The following is a 19,244-nucleotide window of genomic DNA, read 5'->3' as shown; positions in this document are numbered from 1 at the left end:
CAGTGCTACGACAGTCTAGCTAAGAATCAGGCCCCAAGTAATGGATCCTGACTGCAGATCTGGGCCCAAAATCCCAGTTGAAATCAACAGAGGCATTTCAAGCAGGACTGGGTTAATAACATTTTAAACTTTCATTAAAAAAAAAAGATTGCTTCTGTGCCACCACTTGTTCATAATAAATAACTGTGGATAAAACTATAAGAAGATGGTGGTAATAAATATTAAATGCTAGTGTTCATTGTCCTCATGTTTTTGTTATTTTGTTTTTATTACACCTATTTCTAAAGTGCCAAACACTGGAATAACTAGGTGTATAATTAATGCACTAAAAACAGATGTAAAAATCACAGCCTGGGTCAGTAGTAACCAAGGACAGTATGTAGGAGAAATAAAACCACTTAAAATCCATTGCCCACCTATACATAACTGAGATTAGAGTTTTTAATGGACAAATCTGCCCAACTTTCAACTATTCTGGTAGCATCTGGACTCTGTTATAATGAAACTGATGAATCTCACTTTTAGAAAGGGGCCCCCAACAGCCCCGACCCCCACTCTCAACACTGGACGCACCAAAGACAATTTTTAAAATGTAAAAAGTCTTGATTTGTCTTATAACTTTCTGTGAGCTCTTAGCAATCATGCAATGTACAATGATCATGTTACATCAATCAGACCTTTGCTTACAGTACAAAAACAACAAGGAGTCCGGTGGCACCTTAAAGACTAACAGATTTATTTGGGCATAAGCTTTCGTGGGTAAATAACTCACTTCTTCAATGCTTACAGTACAGAATTCCTCCTCTGACCAATGCAGTCCTAGAGGCCTGTTAGAAACATGAGCATTGTCTAGAGTTAGGTTTTCACTGCAGTGTTTGCATACAGAACTGGGACTGAATTCCCTCCAGTTTTTGGTTTGGCCCATTACTGAGATAAAGTCTATTCATGAAGTTTTGATCTGGATCCAAATTTACCCAGCCCTTTGGGTCTTTTGGCTCTTGTTTTTTGGTTCAAGCCCACATTGTCTGTGATTCATTTGTTTATACTGTATAGGGAGATTTATACCTAAAAAAATGTAATTGTTTTAAAAATTTGAAATCAGGGTAATGTGACATGATGTGACAATGACGCAATCGGTACCGTTCGTTGCTTTGCTGTGTAGAAAAGGCTCCCCATGCTTCTGCTGTCTGTGCTGCTTAACTGGGGGAGGATAAAGATTAAGCACACCCCATTTATTCCAGTTTATCCATGCCAGATTAAATTAACTTGATCTGTGAAAAATTTCATCCATTCATATAGCCTCATGGGGCTGATTCTGCTCTCACGTTGGCTTTACGCCTGTGTAATTCCATTGATGTCATTGGAGTTAGTCCGGATTTACACCAGGATGGCCGAGAGCAGCATCAAACCCATAGAATTTTTTAAATGAGAGACTAGTTAGTAATTCTGAGCATCGTCCTGCTACCGTTGGCATCGGTAGTGCAGAAGTGGACCTTGTATACTGTACAGGGCCTGGCATATTTTATTGTGCAGATGAATAGTGGCAACTATATACGCAGATTGCTAGTTACATGTCCAGCTAGTCATTTAACCACCCTGTTACCATGATTACATGAACTGAGGGGTGATCATTGCATGAGCAAGTCTGCAAACACATCCCCTTTTCAAAAGGCAACCACAGTTTTCTGAAAATCTGGCCCTGCTTATTTTGAACCAGGAAACAGAAACCGTGTGGGAAAGTGTGGGTGGGCAGCAAGACATGTCTTGGGGGGGGGAGGGATAGCTCAGTGGTTTGAGCATTGGCCTGCTAAACCCAGGGTTGTGAGCTCAATCCTTGAGGGGGCCATTTAGGGAACTGGGGTAAAAATCTGTCTGGGGATTGGTCCTGCTTTGGACTAGATGACCTCCTGAGGTCCCTTCCAACACTGATATTCTATGATTCTCCTCAAACCCCCACCCCTCACTGTCCAGAAATAACAAATACATTAAACATGCCCTGGGCCATTCAATTCACATTTTCATTCCCCTGCAGCATTTTGAGAAGAGAAGGAAAACGCTAACCTGCCATAAACACAAAGGGGAAGAGTCTGATCTCAGTTATGCTGGTGTAAATCAGGAGTAACTCCACAGACGTGAATTAACAAGGAGGCTGATTATTTGATATTGACATGGCAGCCATGTCCTGGTTCCCCACTAGGGATCTATGGGCTGTTGTATTTGAGGGCTGACGAGGGGAGGAAAGTGGGGACAATGGTACTTGGGTCCAGAGCTCAGGAGGTCCCACAAACGGTCACACTGCTGTCTAGAGAAGCAGTGGGGCTCCAGGGGCCCCGCATTTCTCTGGAGGGGTCTGATTACAGCTCTCTCTGAAGCATGGGGTTCAGGCCGCTATCCAAGACATTGGACCAGTGGTGTCATCCATCAAGACAGTTGTTGTCAACCTGTGGTCTGTGAACTCCTGGGGGTCCGCAGACTATGCCTAAGGGGTCTGCGAAAAGGTTGTCATTACCACAGAACAATGGTTTTCAACCTGGGGTCCACGGACTCCCGGGGGTCCGCAGACTGTGCCTACGATTTCCAAAGGGGTCCGCATCTCCATTCGAAATTTTCTAGGGGGTCTGCAAATGAGAAAAGGTTGAGAACCACTGCACTGGGGCAGTTTTCTGGTGGTCCTGTACAGACAGACAGTCCCTGGCTGGATGCCTTTGCCGACTCTAAGAAGCCAAGTGGCATAGGAGCACCGGGAGGCAGAGGGATGCGATCAAGAGGCGAGGCCAGGGCGCAGCGCTCCCATGGGCTCAGCGTGCGCCCCAAAGGCTGTAGGATGTGGGTGGAGGGAGCGATGCGGAGGTAGCGTTGCCAGCCCTCCAGGATTGTCCTGGAGTCTCCAGGAAGGAAAGATTCATCTTTAAGTAAAGATTATGTCATGTGATGAAACCTCCAGGAATACGTCCAACCAAAACTGGCGACCCTGTGCGGAGGCTGGGGGAGGAAAGCTCGCAGCGGAGCAGTTTGGCGACGCTCCCTGAGCAGTGACAGGCCAGCAGGGCTGGAGCTGCCTAGCTCCCTCCTTCCCCAGCCAGTGACAGGCGAGTCCAGAGAAAGGAGCCTGCATGTGCCTGTTCGTGGCTCCACTCAGCCACTGGACTGCAGCGGAGGGGAGGAAACCGGGGGCCCCTGCCGCGCAGGGGGAAGGAAGCCAGGGGGCACAGCGGCTGGAAGGTGGATCCAGTGTGTTGGGGGGGTTGTTTTTCCTTGCGGGAGATGAACTTTCTCAATTAAAAGTGCCCGGAGCTGAGCTGTGAAAATGACGGTGGAATTTGAGGAGTGCATCAAGGATTCGCCCCGGTTCCGGTAAGGGATCACCCCCCGTGTGTGTGTGTATGGGGGGGAAGGTGATGGATGTAGGCTGACCAGATGTCCCGATTTTATAGGGACAGTCCCGATTTTTGGGTCGTTTTCTTATATAGGCTCCTATAACCCCCCGTCACGATTTTTCACATTTGCTGTCGAGTCACCCTAGATGGATGGAGGGGAGAGGAACAGCCCTCGACCCTGCTGGGCTCCGTCTCCAGCCGCTAGGTGCATGCAGATGCCAGGCACACACATGCTGCCCCACCTGGCCAAGCCATCATGGAAGGGCAGAAATGAGAGATGGGAAAAGAACCCATTGGATCATCCGTAGAATCGCCAGTGCTCCTGCAGAAACACTGCAAAGAGGATGGGGGGGGGGCGGGGGGAATAGGGTCCTGTCATTCATAGTCCCTGATTTCCACCCTGATAAGGACCGTGTGTTTCCCTCGGACTGCATCCTGCCTTGGCACAGCCCCTGCAAATGAGCAGCCGGCGGAGGAGAGGGGAGATGAGGCGCGGAAAGGCTGCCAGAGGGGCGCCGCAAAGCTCCGCTCTTTCTAATCGCATTAGGGGGAGAGGGGGCGAAAGTGGCCTGTGTAATCCGGGAAGGGTGTGTGCGTGTCTGGGTATCTGCACATGGAGGGGGAGAAGGGGCAAGACTCGAGCGCGAGGCAGATTGTTGGCTTCATTGTCAGGATGGTGCCTTCTGGGTTAGAGCATGGGAGGCTGGGGGCAGAGGTGCCGGAATAATTGTTCTGGTGGGGGGTTGTAAACCCTGTATATGACAGAAACCACTTCAAACCAGGGGGTGCAGCCGCACCTCCAGCACTGCTAGTTCCAGCACTATGGCTGGGGGGTGGGGATGAGAAAGCCCTAAGGGATGCAGGGATGCCAGCGTGCCTCGGGACCCCAGTCCCCTCTGCATGCCCTGCAGATCAGTGTCAGCTGCATTGTGATCAAAGGCAAGGCAGGGCTCTGATTCCTTGTGGCTAGATGTTGCCTTGTGATCATCCACCCGCCAACGATACAGACAAGTTCTGTGATTGACCACAGGCTAAATCCAGGCAGAGAGACCCTAACCGAGGCTGGATTGAAGTCTTGGGCCATGGAAATCCAGTTTTGTCAGACAAAGAACCGCTCGCATGATTAGCCTTGTAACTCCCATGGGAGGTAATTAATCAGAGTTCAGACCCAAAACCAAAAACGTTTCCGTTCATTTTTTTCTTAATGATTTTTTGTTTTTACTGTCAAGGTCATCTGCTCTGTGTGTCTGAGAGAGAGAAGGGGGTGGGAGGTTACAAAGAGAAGGCACATAAAGGATTCAATTACTATAACTCTATTCCGAGCTTTGATCCAGACAGTTCACAATTGATAAATGATTCTGTCAATCAAAAGAAAAAATAAGAAGTCAGCCCTTCTCCCCAAGGTTCTGGAAGGACGTGAAAGTAAGCGGCAGTATTTATACTAACAGAATCCAACCGAACAATCTGCAATAGGGAGCCCCATTTAATCAGGCAACGGCTGGGCTGATGGATGAGATTTTTCAATTAGTTATAAGCTTTGCCCCCAGGTCTCGGTGATAAATGGCCAAATACTATTGGCATGGCAGGTTTAGGCTCTGAATTACATGGCGATGACTTTTGTTCTGTACATTCTGCCCTGTTCATTTTGCTTCCCAGTGCTGTTAAAAATCTTCAGCTCCCTCCTGCATGCATCATTCAAAGAAAGGCTCAAAGCCGCAGCTGGTGTAAATTGGTGTCAGTGGAGCAATGCAGATGTATCTCTGCTGAGGATCTATCCTAATGACATGGAATAATTTTCTATACTATCAAATTCATTCCCTTTGGGGATTCTTACAAGGAATCCCAGGCTCTCAGAACAAAAGACTCCATCCTAGTCCTACTGTAATTCAATCAGGCTATTGTACAAATGCAAGAAGCTGGGGAAAGGATTCCAGGGTTATGGATGCTGATGCCCCATTGCACCAGAAGCTTGCTATCCTGGATAGATGCTGTAATAGAAAGATCAGACCCTCCAAGGCTAATAACCTTCTGCTGCTTCTCATACTGTACTTCAGTGCTGACAGAAGCCAGGAAAGACAATAGACGGCGAAAATGTGATGGGTGGGACACTAGTGCAGAAATAAGCCTGCAAATAGCAAGGTTCTCAAGGGGTTAGGATGGACAGTCACTGTAGTTGCTTCTCAGTTATCCCATTCTGCAAGGGCTTTTTGTTTATTAAAATGAGTGTTTCCCTTTAAATGCATTTTAAAAAAACCCAGTGGAATGTGCGATTCATTAGAATGGCTGCAATAGTCCATTGGTGTGGATGCTCAGAATGCCTGTGTTTGTATGTGTAAATGTATATAGGGGGGTGTGTGTGAATTTCCCTGTGTCTGTGGTGTGCTTGTGTTCAAGGGGATTACAAAGCGGTTTCTTCCCCCCCCCCCCCCCCCCAATACAGTTTAAATGTAGCTGAGAGTTTAGGCCCCGTTCTCAGTTGTTCCAAACCCTGTTACTAACATGCAATGTCAGGTCATACAGTGTAATAGTCTGAGCCAATGTGAGATGACGGGGCAGCGCTGTTCCCTCCCCCGCTTTGCATTTGACTCTCAGAAGTTTTTCCAGCAGCTAGAAGCGCGGAAAGGTTTTGCAGAGTGTGTGGGAGACTTGTTCCTCACACCTGAACGTACCTAGCATCAAACAATCAACCCCAGCGGACTCCCCCCTCTCCCCCTTCATCGGGTCCCATTGTGCTGCAGAGCCTGCGAACTGTTCCATGGCATCTTTCCAGGGCAGTGACTTCATGGGCCAGATGTCTTGTTCCACATGGCAGTGACCCTTTCCAGCGTGACGTCAAACTTGATTGATGTGTTTATTTATTTATTTAGCATGTAGCGTGCGTGGGCTGTCGGCCAGGTTTCTTAGTATGCAGGCAGCATCCTTGCTGCCCGCTCTCCTCTGTCTGTAAAAACAAAATGGCTCTCAGAATACCCTGCTGGACCTTTATCAAGAGCCAGTGGTTTAAGCATGGAATTACGAAGTCTTTTCCCACATGGCTGGATGCAGTCTGCTTGTTGCAGTGAGAAGGTGAGAGAGAGATGGTCGAAGAGGGAAGGGAGCTGTGGCAGTTCCAGAAGGGAATAACTGACGGATGTAAACTTCTAGTCACCCTTAGTAAATCAAAAGGACAGTGACATACTCAAGCTTGGGGTAAAAAGAAACAAACCCTCTCGAAACCCAGTTAGGGTTTACACTATAGTCCCTGCTTGACACTTTTCCTCCTCCTTCCATCTATCTAACCAGGTCCTTAGATTACTAGTATGCGTTATTTGTATTACAATAGTGCCCAATGAGGATCAGGGCCCCATTATGCTAGGCACTTCACCAACACATCCTAAGAAACAGCTCCTGTGCCAAAGGGCTTACAGTCCAAATAGACAAGGGGTGGGCAAAAACTAGGCTTATTATTTCCATTTTACAGAGAGGGAAACAGAGATTACGTGACTTGCCCAAGGTCACACAGGGGCTCTGTGGCAGAGAGAGGAATTTAACACAGATTTCCTGTCTCCCACTCCAGTGTCTGAACCAAACGACCATCATTCTGTTCCTATTGGACACCATCACCACAGTATCTGAGTGTTAACCCCATAAGCACTTTTCTGCTCCCCAGTTCTGTTGACAATTGTACTCTATTTTATAACTGGTTTATGGCCCTCAACACTGATCCCTAAATCATTGCAAATCTTTTTCACGGTCATACATGAGGGGAAGAAACAACAGCTGCTTGGAAGATCTATGTATGCGGAACAGACCCTCATCATGAGGCATCCTATAATAAGGCTTCTAACAATACACTGCTTCTAGCCTCCTTTGGCAATCAAATCCAATTATACTTCACAATGCTCCACACCACCAACTCAATGCAACATTCGTCCGGCACCTCACGCTTGATAGGGACCATCTGCTGAGAGGAAAATCCTTTTTTTTTTTTTGCTGCTTTTTCCCCACTTAAATATGTACAGATCTATAGATTGGTGGGTAAACCTTGTTCCTGTTATGCATCTTGTGGAGACATGCACAGTCTCAAGTTCCAGTAAACAAACATAATTACCTTGAAAGACCAGTTTTTAGAGCATTTGCATGCAATCCCCAATAGATACTAATGCTTTCATCTATCTGGCATGCAGAGCCTTTTATTGCTTAACTAATACCTTCGCCTGTGAAATACAGGAAGAGATTTCTGACTTGTTACTGTCAATAATGGAACCTCAAAAGGAAATGGGGCCCGGGTTGAGATTATATGAATGAAGGCCCCATTACCTCCCTCATCCATGCGGATTTATAAAGTAACCATCTCAGATCAGTTCTGTCCTTGCTGTGACTCAGCGGGTTCACATCTCAGGGGCAGATCTGGCCCCTTTTTTAGGATTGATACCCACAGATCTATTGCCAAATCTTGAGGCTCATACCAAGTCTTTATTCAGGCAAGACTCCCGCTAGAGTATTAAGGGCCAGATTCTGCCACTCTTACTCATGCTGAGTAGTACCTTACTCTGGGAGCAATCCCATCCAGGTCAATGGGGCTACTTGCTGAGCCAGGTGCTATTCAGTGTGAATAAAGGTGTCAAAGTATGGCCTTAATTTTGGGAGGCCCAGAGAAGAACCAAGGGGCAGGATCACTCCTTCCTGGGGCAAAAACCCATGAGGGGTCAGGGAAGGAAAGAACCACAAGGCATCTAAGGCTCCCTGATGGAGGCTTCCTGTAGTTTCTAGCCACGGGGTCAGGGTTTGCCCCTTGTAGACTAGGCTGTGGGACGGTGAGAATCTGCTGGAGGTGTCGTGCTTCCTCGGCAGCTCTGGACATTGGGTGCTCACATGGTACACATTGGAGTCCTGCTGACAGGTAATTCCTCTGACTACAGTTACCCCAGAGACCCCCTAAAAAGAGAATCTCACCCCCAGGGAATAGGCACCCACTCCTCCCCAAACCTACCCAGTCCCTGGACCAGCACTGGGGAGAAAGGGAAAACAAATTCCATGAAGGCAGCAGTGCTCTCTTTCAGGACAGGATACACAAGACCCACATGCCATGCCATGCACACAGATCCGAGGAACGCCATTCCCCACCTCCCTGAAGCTTTGCAATCCCATGGCAGGCTTTGCAGGTGTGGCTTCTAAACCAACGCATTCCCCAGAGTAGCGCTGTCATCAGGCAGTGGCACTGGGGCACAAGCTAAAGTGTTTCCTTTGGTGGTATACAGCTACGGTTGGGTGTTATTGCTGATCTCTTTAGAAAAAAGGACTCATCCGTCTCACTCCAACTCCATGCAAATACAGGAGAAACACCACCGTTATTGCAAAAAGTACCTGATAGGTTGTTCCAAACAAAGGAGAGTTAAAATCAATCAGTCAAAAGATGCTGTCAGATATTTCAGTCTTGGGCAAGTGCACTGATCATTTTCAGCTCCCGCTGTAACAAGCTATTTCAGATTAATGGCTGGTCTACACCTGGGTCTTTTTGTACCAGAGCACACTGGTTTAAACTGCACTTACACTTATCTCGCTTATTGTTGTAATTTACTAAATTAAACCAGTTTGGAGTAAGTGGGATAAGTATAGATTAAATCGATTTAAGTGTGCCCATGTTAGGAGTTTGCACTGGTATAAATGGTGCAGCCTTTAACTCAAGATATGATTTTTACCCAGTTTAGTTAAACCGTCGCAAAAACCTGCATGGACGCTCTTATTTCAGTTTAAATTGACTTAGTTTAAACTGAGTCGTTGAAACCAAAATAAGAGGGGCCACAAAGCGGGTTTGAAACCTGCTTAACTCAAGCAGTTCAAATGTGCATGTAGACAAGACCTGCATTGACTTGAAATTAATTGAGTTACACCAGTGCAAGGTTTCATATACAGACAAGCCCTCCGATGGCACAACGACCTCATGCTTGCAAAGAGATCCAACCGCATAGAGCTCAATGCGGAATCGGGGCATAATTTGTAAAGTTTTCATTATTGGCTGGCGTATTCGCAGGAAGGAGGAGATTTCATCACACAAGCAGCATGAGGCTATCTGTCTATCATTGCATTTCTAAAGCAGTGATCCCCTTAGCATGTACATGGACAAAGGGGAAGCCAAGGTCCAATCCTATGGCTGCTGCAGGTGCTGAACTCTCAGCAGAAATGATTAAAATCTAAAATATCACAGTATCAGCTACAGAAATTCTCTTTCCTCCCAACTTTCAGGAGACTCGACTTTTCCCTTTCCACCCATCAGGCCAGAAAGCCTATGTAAATAGCATGGCCAGTCAGTCAATAAATGTCTGTTGGACCAAATTCCAGAGTCAACAGCCTTCCTTGGGGAGCAGCACGCATTTCAAATCCAGGGATTGTAACTTGAGTGCCCCAGGTGATCTCAACTGCTGGGATAAGGTACAGAGAGGTGGGTCTCTGGTAGCCAGACCATGAACCCAAACCATGTAGCTTAAAGCCAGCACTTTGAAACTTCATTACTAAATTAACTGGCAGCTGGTGCAGTGGCTGGGGCACGGGCGAGTGCGCCCCCTCTGGGAAGCCCAGCCTCCTTAGCGGGGCATCCCGCACTAGCTGAGTTTCCGCACAGTCTTTGGTGTTTATGGTGTCGTGGAGGACAAAAGTACTCTACAGGCTCAAGCAATCGCTGCAAACCTTTGAGAGGCTCCTTTCAAGGCAATGAGCTTCGCAGCGCATCGGGAGCAGTGTTGCGTCTGACCCTTGTGTTCTCGTGTTGATGCCTGGGCAGGACTCTCGTTCCCCTAATGGGAATTGTGTATGTGCATGGCGAGTCTGCAGTGACTGCTTCAGGATCTGAACTACTTTTGCCATGTAAGAGACAATCCTGGGCTTTAGGTAGCCCTGACTTCTAGGTATGTATCAATGCTTGTTACTGTATCTATAGGTTATAGGTTATGGGATAGATTCTGCCCCCAAATACATACACCTATTTCTTAACAAGTTCAGTGAGCATGCCAGGCATATAGAATTTGGCCCTACATAAGTATGAGATGAAGTATTGTCCAGTGCTTAGGGCACTAATCTGGGACTTGGGAGAACCCTGCCCCAGCACAGGCTTCCTGTGTGACCATGGGGAACTCATGGAACCTCTCCGTGCCTCAGTTTCCCCTCTGTACATTGGGGATATTAGCACTGCCCTGCCTCACAGGGGCATTGTGCTGATAAATACATTAAAGATTGTTGTGGACTCATACTATGGGACCGTATAAGTACCATAGATAGCATGTATACTTGATGTTTCCAGGGGGTTAGTGGAAGCCCCAGGGTGATAATTCCTGTGGATTGGGGCTCTGTTGCACCTTGGAGGCGCAGTCCAGCAGCCTCATGACTCGCAACCTTAGAGAGAGTTTTTCTAGGAGATCTTTTACAAATGAGTCAGAATCAGACTAACCTGGGTCATAAAATTCAGGCCTGGATCTGGCCTTTACCAGTGTTGTTCTAGGGCCTGGGGAATCTGGATCCAGCATTCATGTTTGGGTCCATCTCTAGTCAAAATGGTGTATTCTCCCTCCACCTGCCACCTTCGAGGGCAGCTACAATGTTTGTGCTGGTTATGTGATGCGTGGAACGTAAATGTAACATCACCACCCTCAGGGTTTCCTCTCCAAGGGAGGTGGATTCGCAGCTCAGCTGTTCCCATGGCAGGTGAATTGTATTCACAATAGATCAGACTGGGACTCTCATCTGATGCAGTCAGGTGGTCCCCGCCCCCCATTGGGCTGCCATAGAAGGTGGCACATGGGGGTAGCATTCGTTTCTGCTGAGGTTCACTATCCTCAGAGCTGCCATTTGCATCCTGCAATGCACTGGAAAAGCAAAGGCCTTCAGTCTATATTATCATGGGCCAGATCCTGAGGTCCTTATTCAGTGTTTACTCAAGCAAAATCCCATTGACATTAGAGTGAGGACTGGGTGAAAACTCAGCAGGGAGCTTTGGATTTGGCCCTACAAATGGAGATTCACCCTGAGTACTCTGTAAGCTGTTCCCTCTGTAGGTCCCTGAAATTTTAAGTGCCCAAACATGCTAGACCTAAGGGTTTGGGACCTGTATAACCTAAGAACCCCATGATCCATCCCAACACTCCAGATCCACATGGGGAGCTTCTGTTCCCAGTTCCTGAGCTTAAACGCTCTAGGCCTGGGAACAGGGCATTTGCCATGCAAGGTCTTTAACTATGAAACTCACTGCTTCTCACAGGAGCCTGCGCTTGTGGGTTTAATGTTGCCTGTGTACCACACCATTAATTGTGGTATTTCCTAACTTCGGAACATTTGACTTTGCAATCTGAATCATGTTCTTTTAATGTAAAGTGTTTGTGTGCAATAGCACATACGTTGATGGAGACATCAGCTAGGTTTAAAGTGTGAACTGGACTTAATTCTAGGGTGTTGCCTTCTGGATCAGCTTGTTAGCTGGAGCTGGGTGGTTTTGTTTTTAGTAGCTGTCCCTCTCAGTTATATCTTTCTGTGGGTTGGGATGTACGTGGTGAATTTAATTGATCACTTGGGCTATGTAGCAAGCGAAGACAAAGTCTCTCGTGGCAGGGATATTCTTCTCTCCTTAGTTTTCCCTGGAACCAAGTCCCACCAGATGGTGTAATGTACGTGCAAGGAGGGAGCCGCACAGTTTGAATGATTTCACAGGAGGAGGTTTTATAAAGCACAAGCTTTGGCTATTGCCTGCTGAGGGCGTGAGGCTGGGTTGCTTTCCCAGAAAGCCAGAGACTGACAGAGCTGGGAACTGTCAACTTTGTTTTATGGGGTGGCCAAAAGCCACAGAGCAAGCAAAGATCAGGATGGGGGCTAGTTTGCAAGTAGCCAATTTCCTAACTGCAACAAGGAAACGTAAGTAGGTTGCAAGTTTGAAGATGGAGGTTGCTAAAAGGAAAAAAAAAAAGAACAGTAAAAACCAGAGCTGATGAGGTTAATCAGACCCAGAGGTGATGAGTTTGGGAGGCTCTGAAGTTAACTTATCTCTGCTATTGAAACCATGTGTGTTTCAGTGATCCCTCTTTAGAGGCTGCTACATGGCTTGATAATTACACTTTACACATTATCCTGGCACCACGCAAGGGCGCCGAGTTCCAGTCTTTGTCCCTCGAAGGACTGCAGAAAGCCAAGTGTGTACAGAGAGCAACAGTTCAATGAAACGTCATTTTGCAGAACATCACTCATGCGTAGCTTGGGCTCCTTCTTGCTCCCACTGAACTCAGAGCCTCTTTGTAGCCCAATGGGCTTTGTGGGGTTAAATAACACTGTGGGTCTGACGCTGCTGTCAGTCACACCAGCGAAAGGCTGGAATAATTCCCTGGAAGCTAGTGGAGTGCCAGAGGCTGATTCCAGCCAGTGGTTCCAGTGACGTAGCTGCCGTTAAGCTGGGCACTTGACGCAGTTTGGTGCTGTTGGCAGGGCAGTTTGGGTTTGCAGAATCATCGCAGGGCAAAGAACCGAAGCTCTGCCTCCTCTGGGTGAGCACCGAGCACGGCTCCCAGCAGGGGGCTGGCTAAACTCCACGGGGGCTGCTATTCGTGCTGGTCGGTGAAGCGCCAACAGCCCAGGCCGCGTTCTAGGGTGAGCCACACCAGCAACGAGTTGAGGCGGCCCAGTCTCTCCACCTTGGAAAGCAGACGAAAAGCGCCGGCGCTGTAACGCGGCTGCAGCTGCTGGAGCTCAAGATGGGTGTTAATGGGGTAGCTGGTGAACCCAAAGGAGGGGCTGGGTTGTTGGGGATGCAAGGACAGCGTCAAGGCTGAGAGGTGTCATCAGAGCTACAAGCTGAACATTGGGTCCCGGCGACGTGGGCTTTATTAAACACACGGCCCAATCGCTGCTTGCTACGGCATGACCGGCCTCCCCTGCTCTCAAGAGGTGGAATAGCAAAGGGGGAGGGGGACTGTTACAAGGCCAGGACGGTGAACCTGTGCAGGGGCAGTGTCTGCCCATGCCATGCCTGGCTCTATAGCCGATGCTAGCTCTCTGTCTTCTACACCCTGGCGTTCACCCATTTTCCTTAATAATAAATAATATCTGTCTTTCCTTTTCCTTCACACGTGCCTGCTCCCCCAAACCAATGAAAAGGGAGTGACAATTTTCTGGAGCCCTACAGTTTTACTAAAAAGTGCCCTTTAAACGCTGGTTTCGCAACGCTACGACATGTCAGCTGTTGAATTCTTTTTATGAAGAAGGGAGGCTGGCGGAACCATCGGTTTTCTCGTTCCCGGGCGCTGCCTGTGCTTAGACCTCCAGGCTGCAGCTGCCTTTGTGGGGCTGAAATGTGATTATTCTGCGGCTGGGTGGGTAATGTTAAGGGGCTGGATATCGGAGACAAAGAAACAAGGACTCAGAAACTTCACTGAGCTTCAAGAGGAGAAAAAGCAACAGGGGTGTGTTTCAGGGAGAGGCCCAGGGTGCTTGATTCCTTGCTGGTTTTTGCTGCATCCCTGGTGCTATATTCAGAGTCTGATTGTCATCAGCCCTGTCACTGAGCGGTTTGTTGCATACTCAGTGGCGGTTGGCTCCTGGTGCGGTTAATGTGGTTTCCCTGGTGTCTGAGGTTGGGTTCCTCTCTTTGCAAGGCTTGTTTGAAATACGGGGTGGGTGGGAGGGGTGTTCTTGCTAGACTACAATGGTCAAATGCAGCCATCTGCTACCGCATTCTAGCCCGCTCACTGCAGTAGAGTTGCCCTGGAGTAACAGAGAGCAGAATTTGGTCCTTTACACCCAAAGTGATCTGCAGTTCCCAACTTTGGGGAGGGCATAAACCACCACCAATGTAATGGACAGAGGGCTTGGCTTGCCAGCCCCCTTCTAACCAGTCCTTCCCCCACTGTGGAGCAGTGCAGCTTGCCTGGTTCCAAACTGGTCTATCCATTGCACGGCCGGGAGTTGGGGCGGCAAAGCTCCATGGCAGGGGAGGGCACGTGTGACTGACTGGGCAGCTGTAGTGCACCAGGACCCAGCGCAGAGAGCTGGATTGCAGCCCTTAGCCGCAGCCCCGAGCCAAGATGCACCCCCCCAGGGCAAGCTTGGGGATGGATTGTGCAAGCTGCAATAGCCAAAGGGGCAATGCAGGCTGCCTCCCTCTCTGTGGGCCACATAGGGGTATGCCTTCACCTCGCCTCTGGTCCCTTTCTGGTGATTTGGGGGCACATGAACGGAGAGAACAAGGGTAGTGATGGCCCCTGAGGTCTACAAGGAGGGTGGGGGCAGGCTCCCTTTTCCTCAGTGCATCCCATCCAAACAGAAGGCTGGAGTGGCCCTGGGTCCAGACCGGGCTGTCCACAACAGCAGCCACCCCACCCGTCACAAACCAGTGAGGGGAAAGCACCTGGGTAGATGCTGCACCCAACGTGAGCTGCTCGGGAGAGGAAATCACGGCTGCTCTTCCTGTCCGGACTGAGGAGAAGAGGGGTGTGAACGCCGATGTCCCTGTGCTCCCAGTGTTGGACTCAGCATGTGGTCTGTTATAGGGTTACACGCCCGTTGGCTTCCACTCACTGTAGTTTTTACATGGGCTGAGAATTGAGGTGAAAGTGGATCTGGCCCCAATTCACAGTGACCGTGCCTCTGAGCAGGTGGCTGCCAGGGCAGAGAAGAGGGGAAACTGCAGGACTTCCGAGTGGTAACCTCCCATGCTCCTGCAAGAGCCGATTGCTCCTCGGAGCCGCTGTCCCCGAAAGGAGGCAGGATCATTGTTCCTACCTCGACCTCCTGGCCAAATGTTCCCTTCTGCTGGCGTAGCAAGTTCTGACGTACGGGGGAGCTTTTGTTTGCTGTAAAGCTGCCGAGTCCCCTTTTATCTTTTCCCTGGTTGTCTCCTCCAGCCTCCTATTTCATGCTGGAAGGAAGAGGTTTTGATTTGTTTTTAGTGCAGGGAGAAGGACCTGGGGGAAATAATTGAAAGGGGCTGTGCTCTAGGGAGTTCCACCGGAAACGGGACAACATGGGCTCATGCAGCCGGTTTCTGTAGCCCAGGCACCACAACTACCACCCACACCCTTGTTGACAGTCTCAGCAGCGGGCCCACACTGCACGGAGTCTCAGCTCCAGAGGTGGGTCATATCCGCTCCAAGCTGAGCCTCATTAGAGGGTTATCTCATCCCTACTTCCGGCCATGACACTCAAGTCCAAGCCAGAACTCAGGGGGAAGTTTGGGTGTTGACACTAGACAGCACAGTATGTTAACCAGCCAGAGAGAACAAGAGGGTGTGTCACTTGAGTCCTGCCTCTTCTTAACTGCAAGAGATGCTAGCTGGGGAAGCGTACTCTGCTGCTGTGTCTAATCTGGGGGTAAGTGGAGACCTATGACCATCTGTCTGGCATATTTAACCAGCACTTAATTTACTAAGGGGGGGACACACCCATACACCCTCCCCTCGGACCCCCCCACTAATCACTCTAGTATAGTTAATGGATGGTGTGTAGAATGAGAGCAAGGAACAGCTAAGAGGCAAAGCTGGGATAATACAGTATATTTATTACAATGGATTAAAGGAGTGATGTCAGAATTCATGGGTGGCACCATCCCAGAGTGAAATGCTCATTCATTCCCCAAATAAGCATCGAACGACACAGTCTAAACAGATTATATAATAGAGTGAGATAATCCCCTCCCAGCATACACACAGTCTGCCACATCGTACTAGTGCGTGACTTGATAGTTTCTAATAAAAAATATGGTAATTATCACTCATGGAAACAGCATGTGCCTATGTGCAGGAGACTGGGCGATCCCAGCTCTCTGTGTGTACGCATATAGGAGAGTAGTTCTTCTAGCTCTGTGTGGAGTTTCTGAAAACAAAGACAAGACAGCTGTAGGTAGGTATGTGTGAGTGTACACAGCCCCATGATATATACATACTGGTACAAACAGACTGTAGTGTCTTTCAACATCCAGCATCCATAGAGTGTAGACACATGTACTGAAAAATAGGCAGGTGTAGTAGGAAATATTGGCAGCACTGACTGTAGGAAGGTACCCGATAGAAACTGACGATCAGGCTGAAAATACATTTCACTGCCTGTGGACATTTTATGTGCAGGTGTTCTTTGTAAAATTAAGATTATATTACATGTCCGGTATAATTTCTCTACGCACCTGGAGAGCTGCTGTGATCACTTCTTTGCCTCTAGGGCACAGGTAAAACCTTAAGCTGTTCACACACACACGTCCTGCTTTGGGGCCCCTTTATAGCCCTGTGCTCTACAGTGCTACTTTTTTTAAAGCCCAACCCCTTTCCGCGGCCCTAGCTCTGCTGGGGTAGCACAGCCCTGTGTGTAATTGCTTTAGCAGAAACCAGCCATCTAAGCATGTCGGAGTTGTTCCAGCATCAGTGAACCAGAGCTCTTTCCCACAGCTTGCTCTCTGTCTGCCAACATTGCCCCTCTTTGTCCGCCCTGTTAAACCCTCTTTTGGCAGGAAGTACGGGTTTGTCCCTGCACTGTGACCCAGCCGGAGGATGCAGGAAACAACCTATGTGATAGCCCTGAGAGAGCAGGAGGCCCCCAGTCTCCCCTCCTTGCCACTTCCCCCCGGTTCTCCTTGCACTGCCTGAGTGCTAGAAGTTTGGAGGGGGCTTCAAGAGTTGAAGAGAAGGGGGTTGCATCTGTGTTTTGGGGAAGAGGCATCAAACAGATTCAGGGAAAGGCCTCTGCTTTAACTATTCAAAGCTTCCGACAAACAGGTCTGCTAGAGCAAGCTAGGGCTCACATCCCCAGCCAATTCTCTTAGTGGAGTGCTGGTCCCAGCTGCTGGAAATGTTAAGAAATAGAAGGAGGATCAAACAAGCATCTAGCTTGTACCAACTGCTACTCAAGACTGGTTCCATATATCTGGGATATTGTTCAAAGTAGCTCGATGGATGCAGGAATCCTTACTCATTGATCTAATAGAAGTTTTGCCTGGGTAAGGCTAGAGTAAAAACCTTGGTAAGGATTTGACTCTGGGTGATTTGTGGGGCAGCCAGTTGTCCTGATATTTAAGAAGAACAATGTCATTTGAAGACACTAATCTCTCAAGGGCTATCCTTCATAAAGGTAATAGAGTTGATGTAATATACTTAGACATCTGTAAGTTGTTTGACTTAGTACCGCATGACATTTAGATTAAAAACTGGAATGATATAAAGTTAATGGCACACATGGAATGGATTAAAACCTGGCTAACTGATAGGTCTTCACAATGTAAATGTAGAATTGTCAGCTAGAGGGGTCTGTTTCCAGTGGGTCCCGTAGGGATCGGTTCTTGGCCCTACACTATTTAGCGTCTTTATCAATTACCTGGAAGAAAATATATAATCACTGATAAAGTTTGCAGATGACAGGAAAAGGGGGGGAGTGGCAAATAGTGAAGACGACAGGTTACAGATTCAGAGCGATCTAGATTGCTCGGTAAACTGGGTGCCAGCAAACAATGCATCTAGAACCAAAGAATGTAGGCCATACTTATAGGATGGAGGGCTATCTTGGGAAGCAGTGACACTGAAGATTTAGGGGTGTGGTGGATAGTCAACTGAACAGCAACTCCCAGTGTGATACTGGCCAAGACACAATGTGATCCTGGGATGCATAAATGGGAGAATCCCAAGTAAGAGCACAGAGGTTATTGGGCACTGTGATACCAGTGCTGGAATCCTGTGTCCAGTTCTGGTGCCTACAATTCCAGAAGGATGTTGATAAATTGGAGAGGGTTCAGAGAAGAGCCCTGAGACTAAATAAAGGATTAGAAAACACCTGCCTTATAAATGATAGACTCAAGGAGTTCTGTTTATTTGGTTTAACAAAAAAGGTTAAGGGGTGACTTGATTACAGTTTGTAAATACCTGTAAGGGGGAACAGGTATTTAATAGTGGTCTCTTCAATTTAGCAGAGAAATGGCTGGAAGTTGAAGCTAGACAAATAGATTAAAAAAAATTACATCTTATTGCCAAACAGTGAGTGATTAACCATTGGAACAATTTACCCAGGGCCCCAGTGGATTCTCCATCACGGACCATTTTTAATCAAGAAGGGTTTTTTTTTTTTTCTAAAAGTTCTGCTCTAAGGATTGTTTTGTGGAAGTTCTCTGGCCTGTGCTCTGCAGGAAGTCAGACGACATGATCACAATGGTCCCTTCTGTCCTTAGACTATGAACAACAATGATAGCAAGATGTCCATTTCGTGGATGGACGCAAGTGTAAGGTCTCGACTGTGCAGATGGCCTTTGGGAACATATGTACTACAGCAAGCTTAGGACCTGATCCAAAGTCAATGGGAAGATTGTCGGGGTCTGGCTCAGGCCCTTATTTGTTAGAGGGAAAGGGATTTGGACTGCCTGGCTGCAGAACGCAGGAGCTTTCCCTTCTAGATCACCAAGACGCACAAACAACTACACACCCAAGCCTGTGTGTTATCTCCAGGCTGCAACAGGCCCACAATCCCCCAAGACCATTGCCTACTACTTAGCATATGTTCATTAGCCCAAAGGGAGGAGGTAGACGGAGAGACCGGACAAGGCCCAAAGAACAAAGGATCTGCCTCTTGCCATGGGAATGTTGTTCCCAGGCATTTCCCCCCCCCCCCCCCCAACATGCATGGCATGGGTCCACAGCACCCCTTCCCCCCCCCCCCCCCGAGCGACACTGGAAAAGGACAGCACATCAGAGCGCTATAAGCCCTCAACCCAGCCCGAGGAGAAAAGCACAAGCTAGAATCTGGCAGAGAGAAGTGGGGGGAGGGATGGGAAATGGAAGTTGGGTTAAACAAATAAACTGGGGAAGCAGCAGTGAAACGCCAGCCTGGCTCTGGCCTGATGGAGATAGGAATGGAGGAAGTGCCCTGTGAGAAGGGTCCCGACCT

General features: G+C 48.3%; 1 protein-coding gene across 1 annotated transcript in view; it reads left to right on the top strand.

The window, feature by feature from the left end:
* The first annotated feature begins 3,307 nt into the window (after positions 1-3,307).
* The window catches only part of ACAP3 (ArfGAP with coiled-coil, ankyrin repeat and PH domains 3), a 161,284-nt gene continuing 145,347 nt past the window's right edge, over positions 3,308-19,244 (top strand). The window contains exon 1 of the mRNA XM_065421141.1: positions 3,308-3,354. Coding sequence (XP_065277213.1) covers positions 3,308-3,354 — 47 coding nt within the window. The remainder of the gene's footprint in view (positions 3,355-19,244) is intronic.

The sequence above is a fragment of the Emys orbicularis genome, chromosome 22 (genome assembly GCF_028017835.1).
Source record: "Emys orbicularis isolate rEmyOrb1 chromosome 22, rEmyOrb1.hap1, whole genome shotgun sequence".
Lineage (NCBI taxonomy): Eukaryota > Metazoa > Chordata > Testudines > Emydidae > Emys > Emys orbicularis.
The sequence above is the reverse complement of the archived record's forward strand: the minus strand, read 5'-3'. Positions and strand labels throughout refer to the sequence as shown.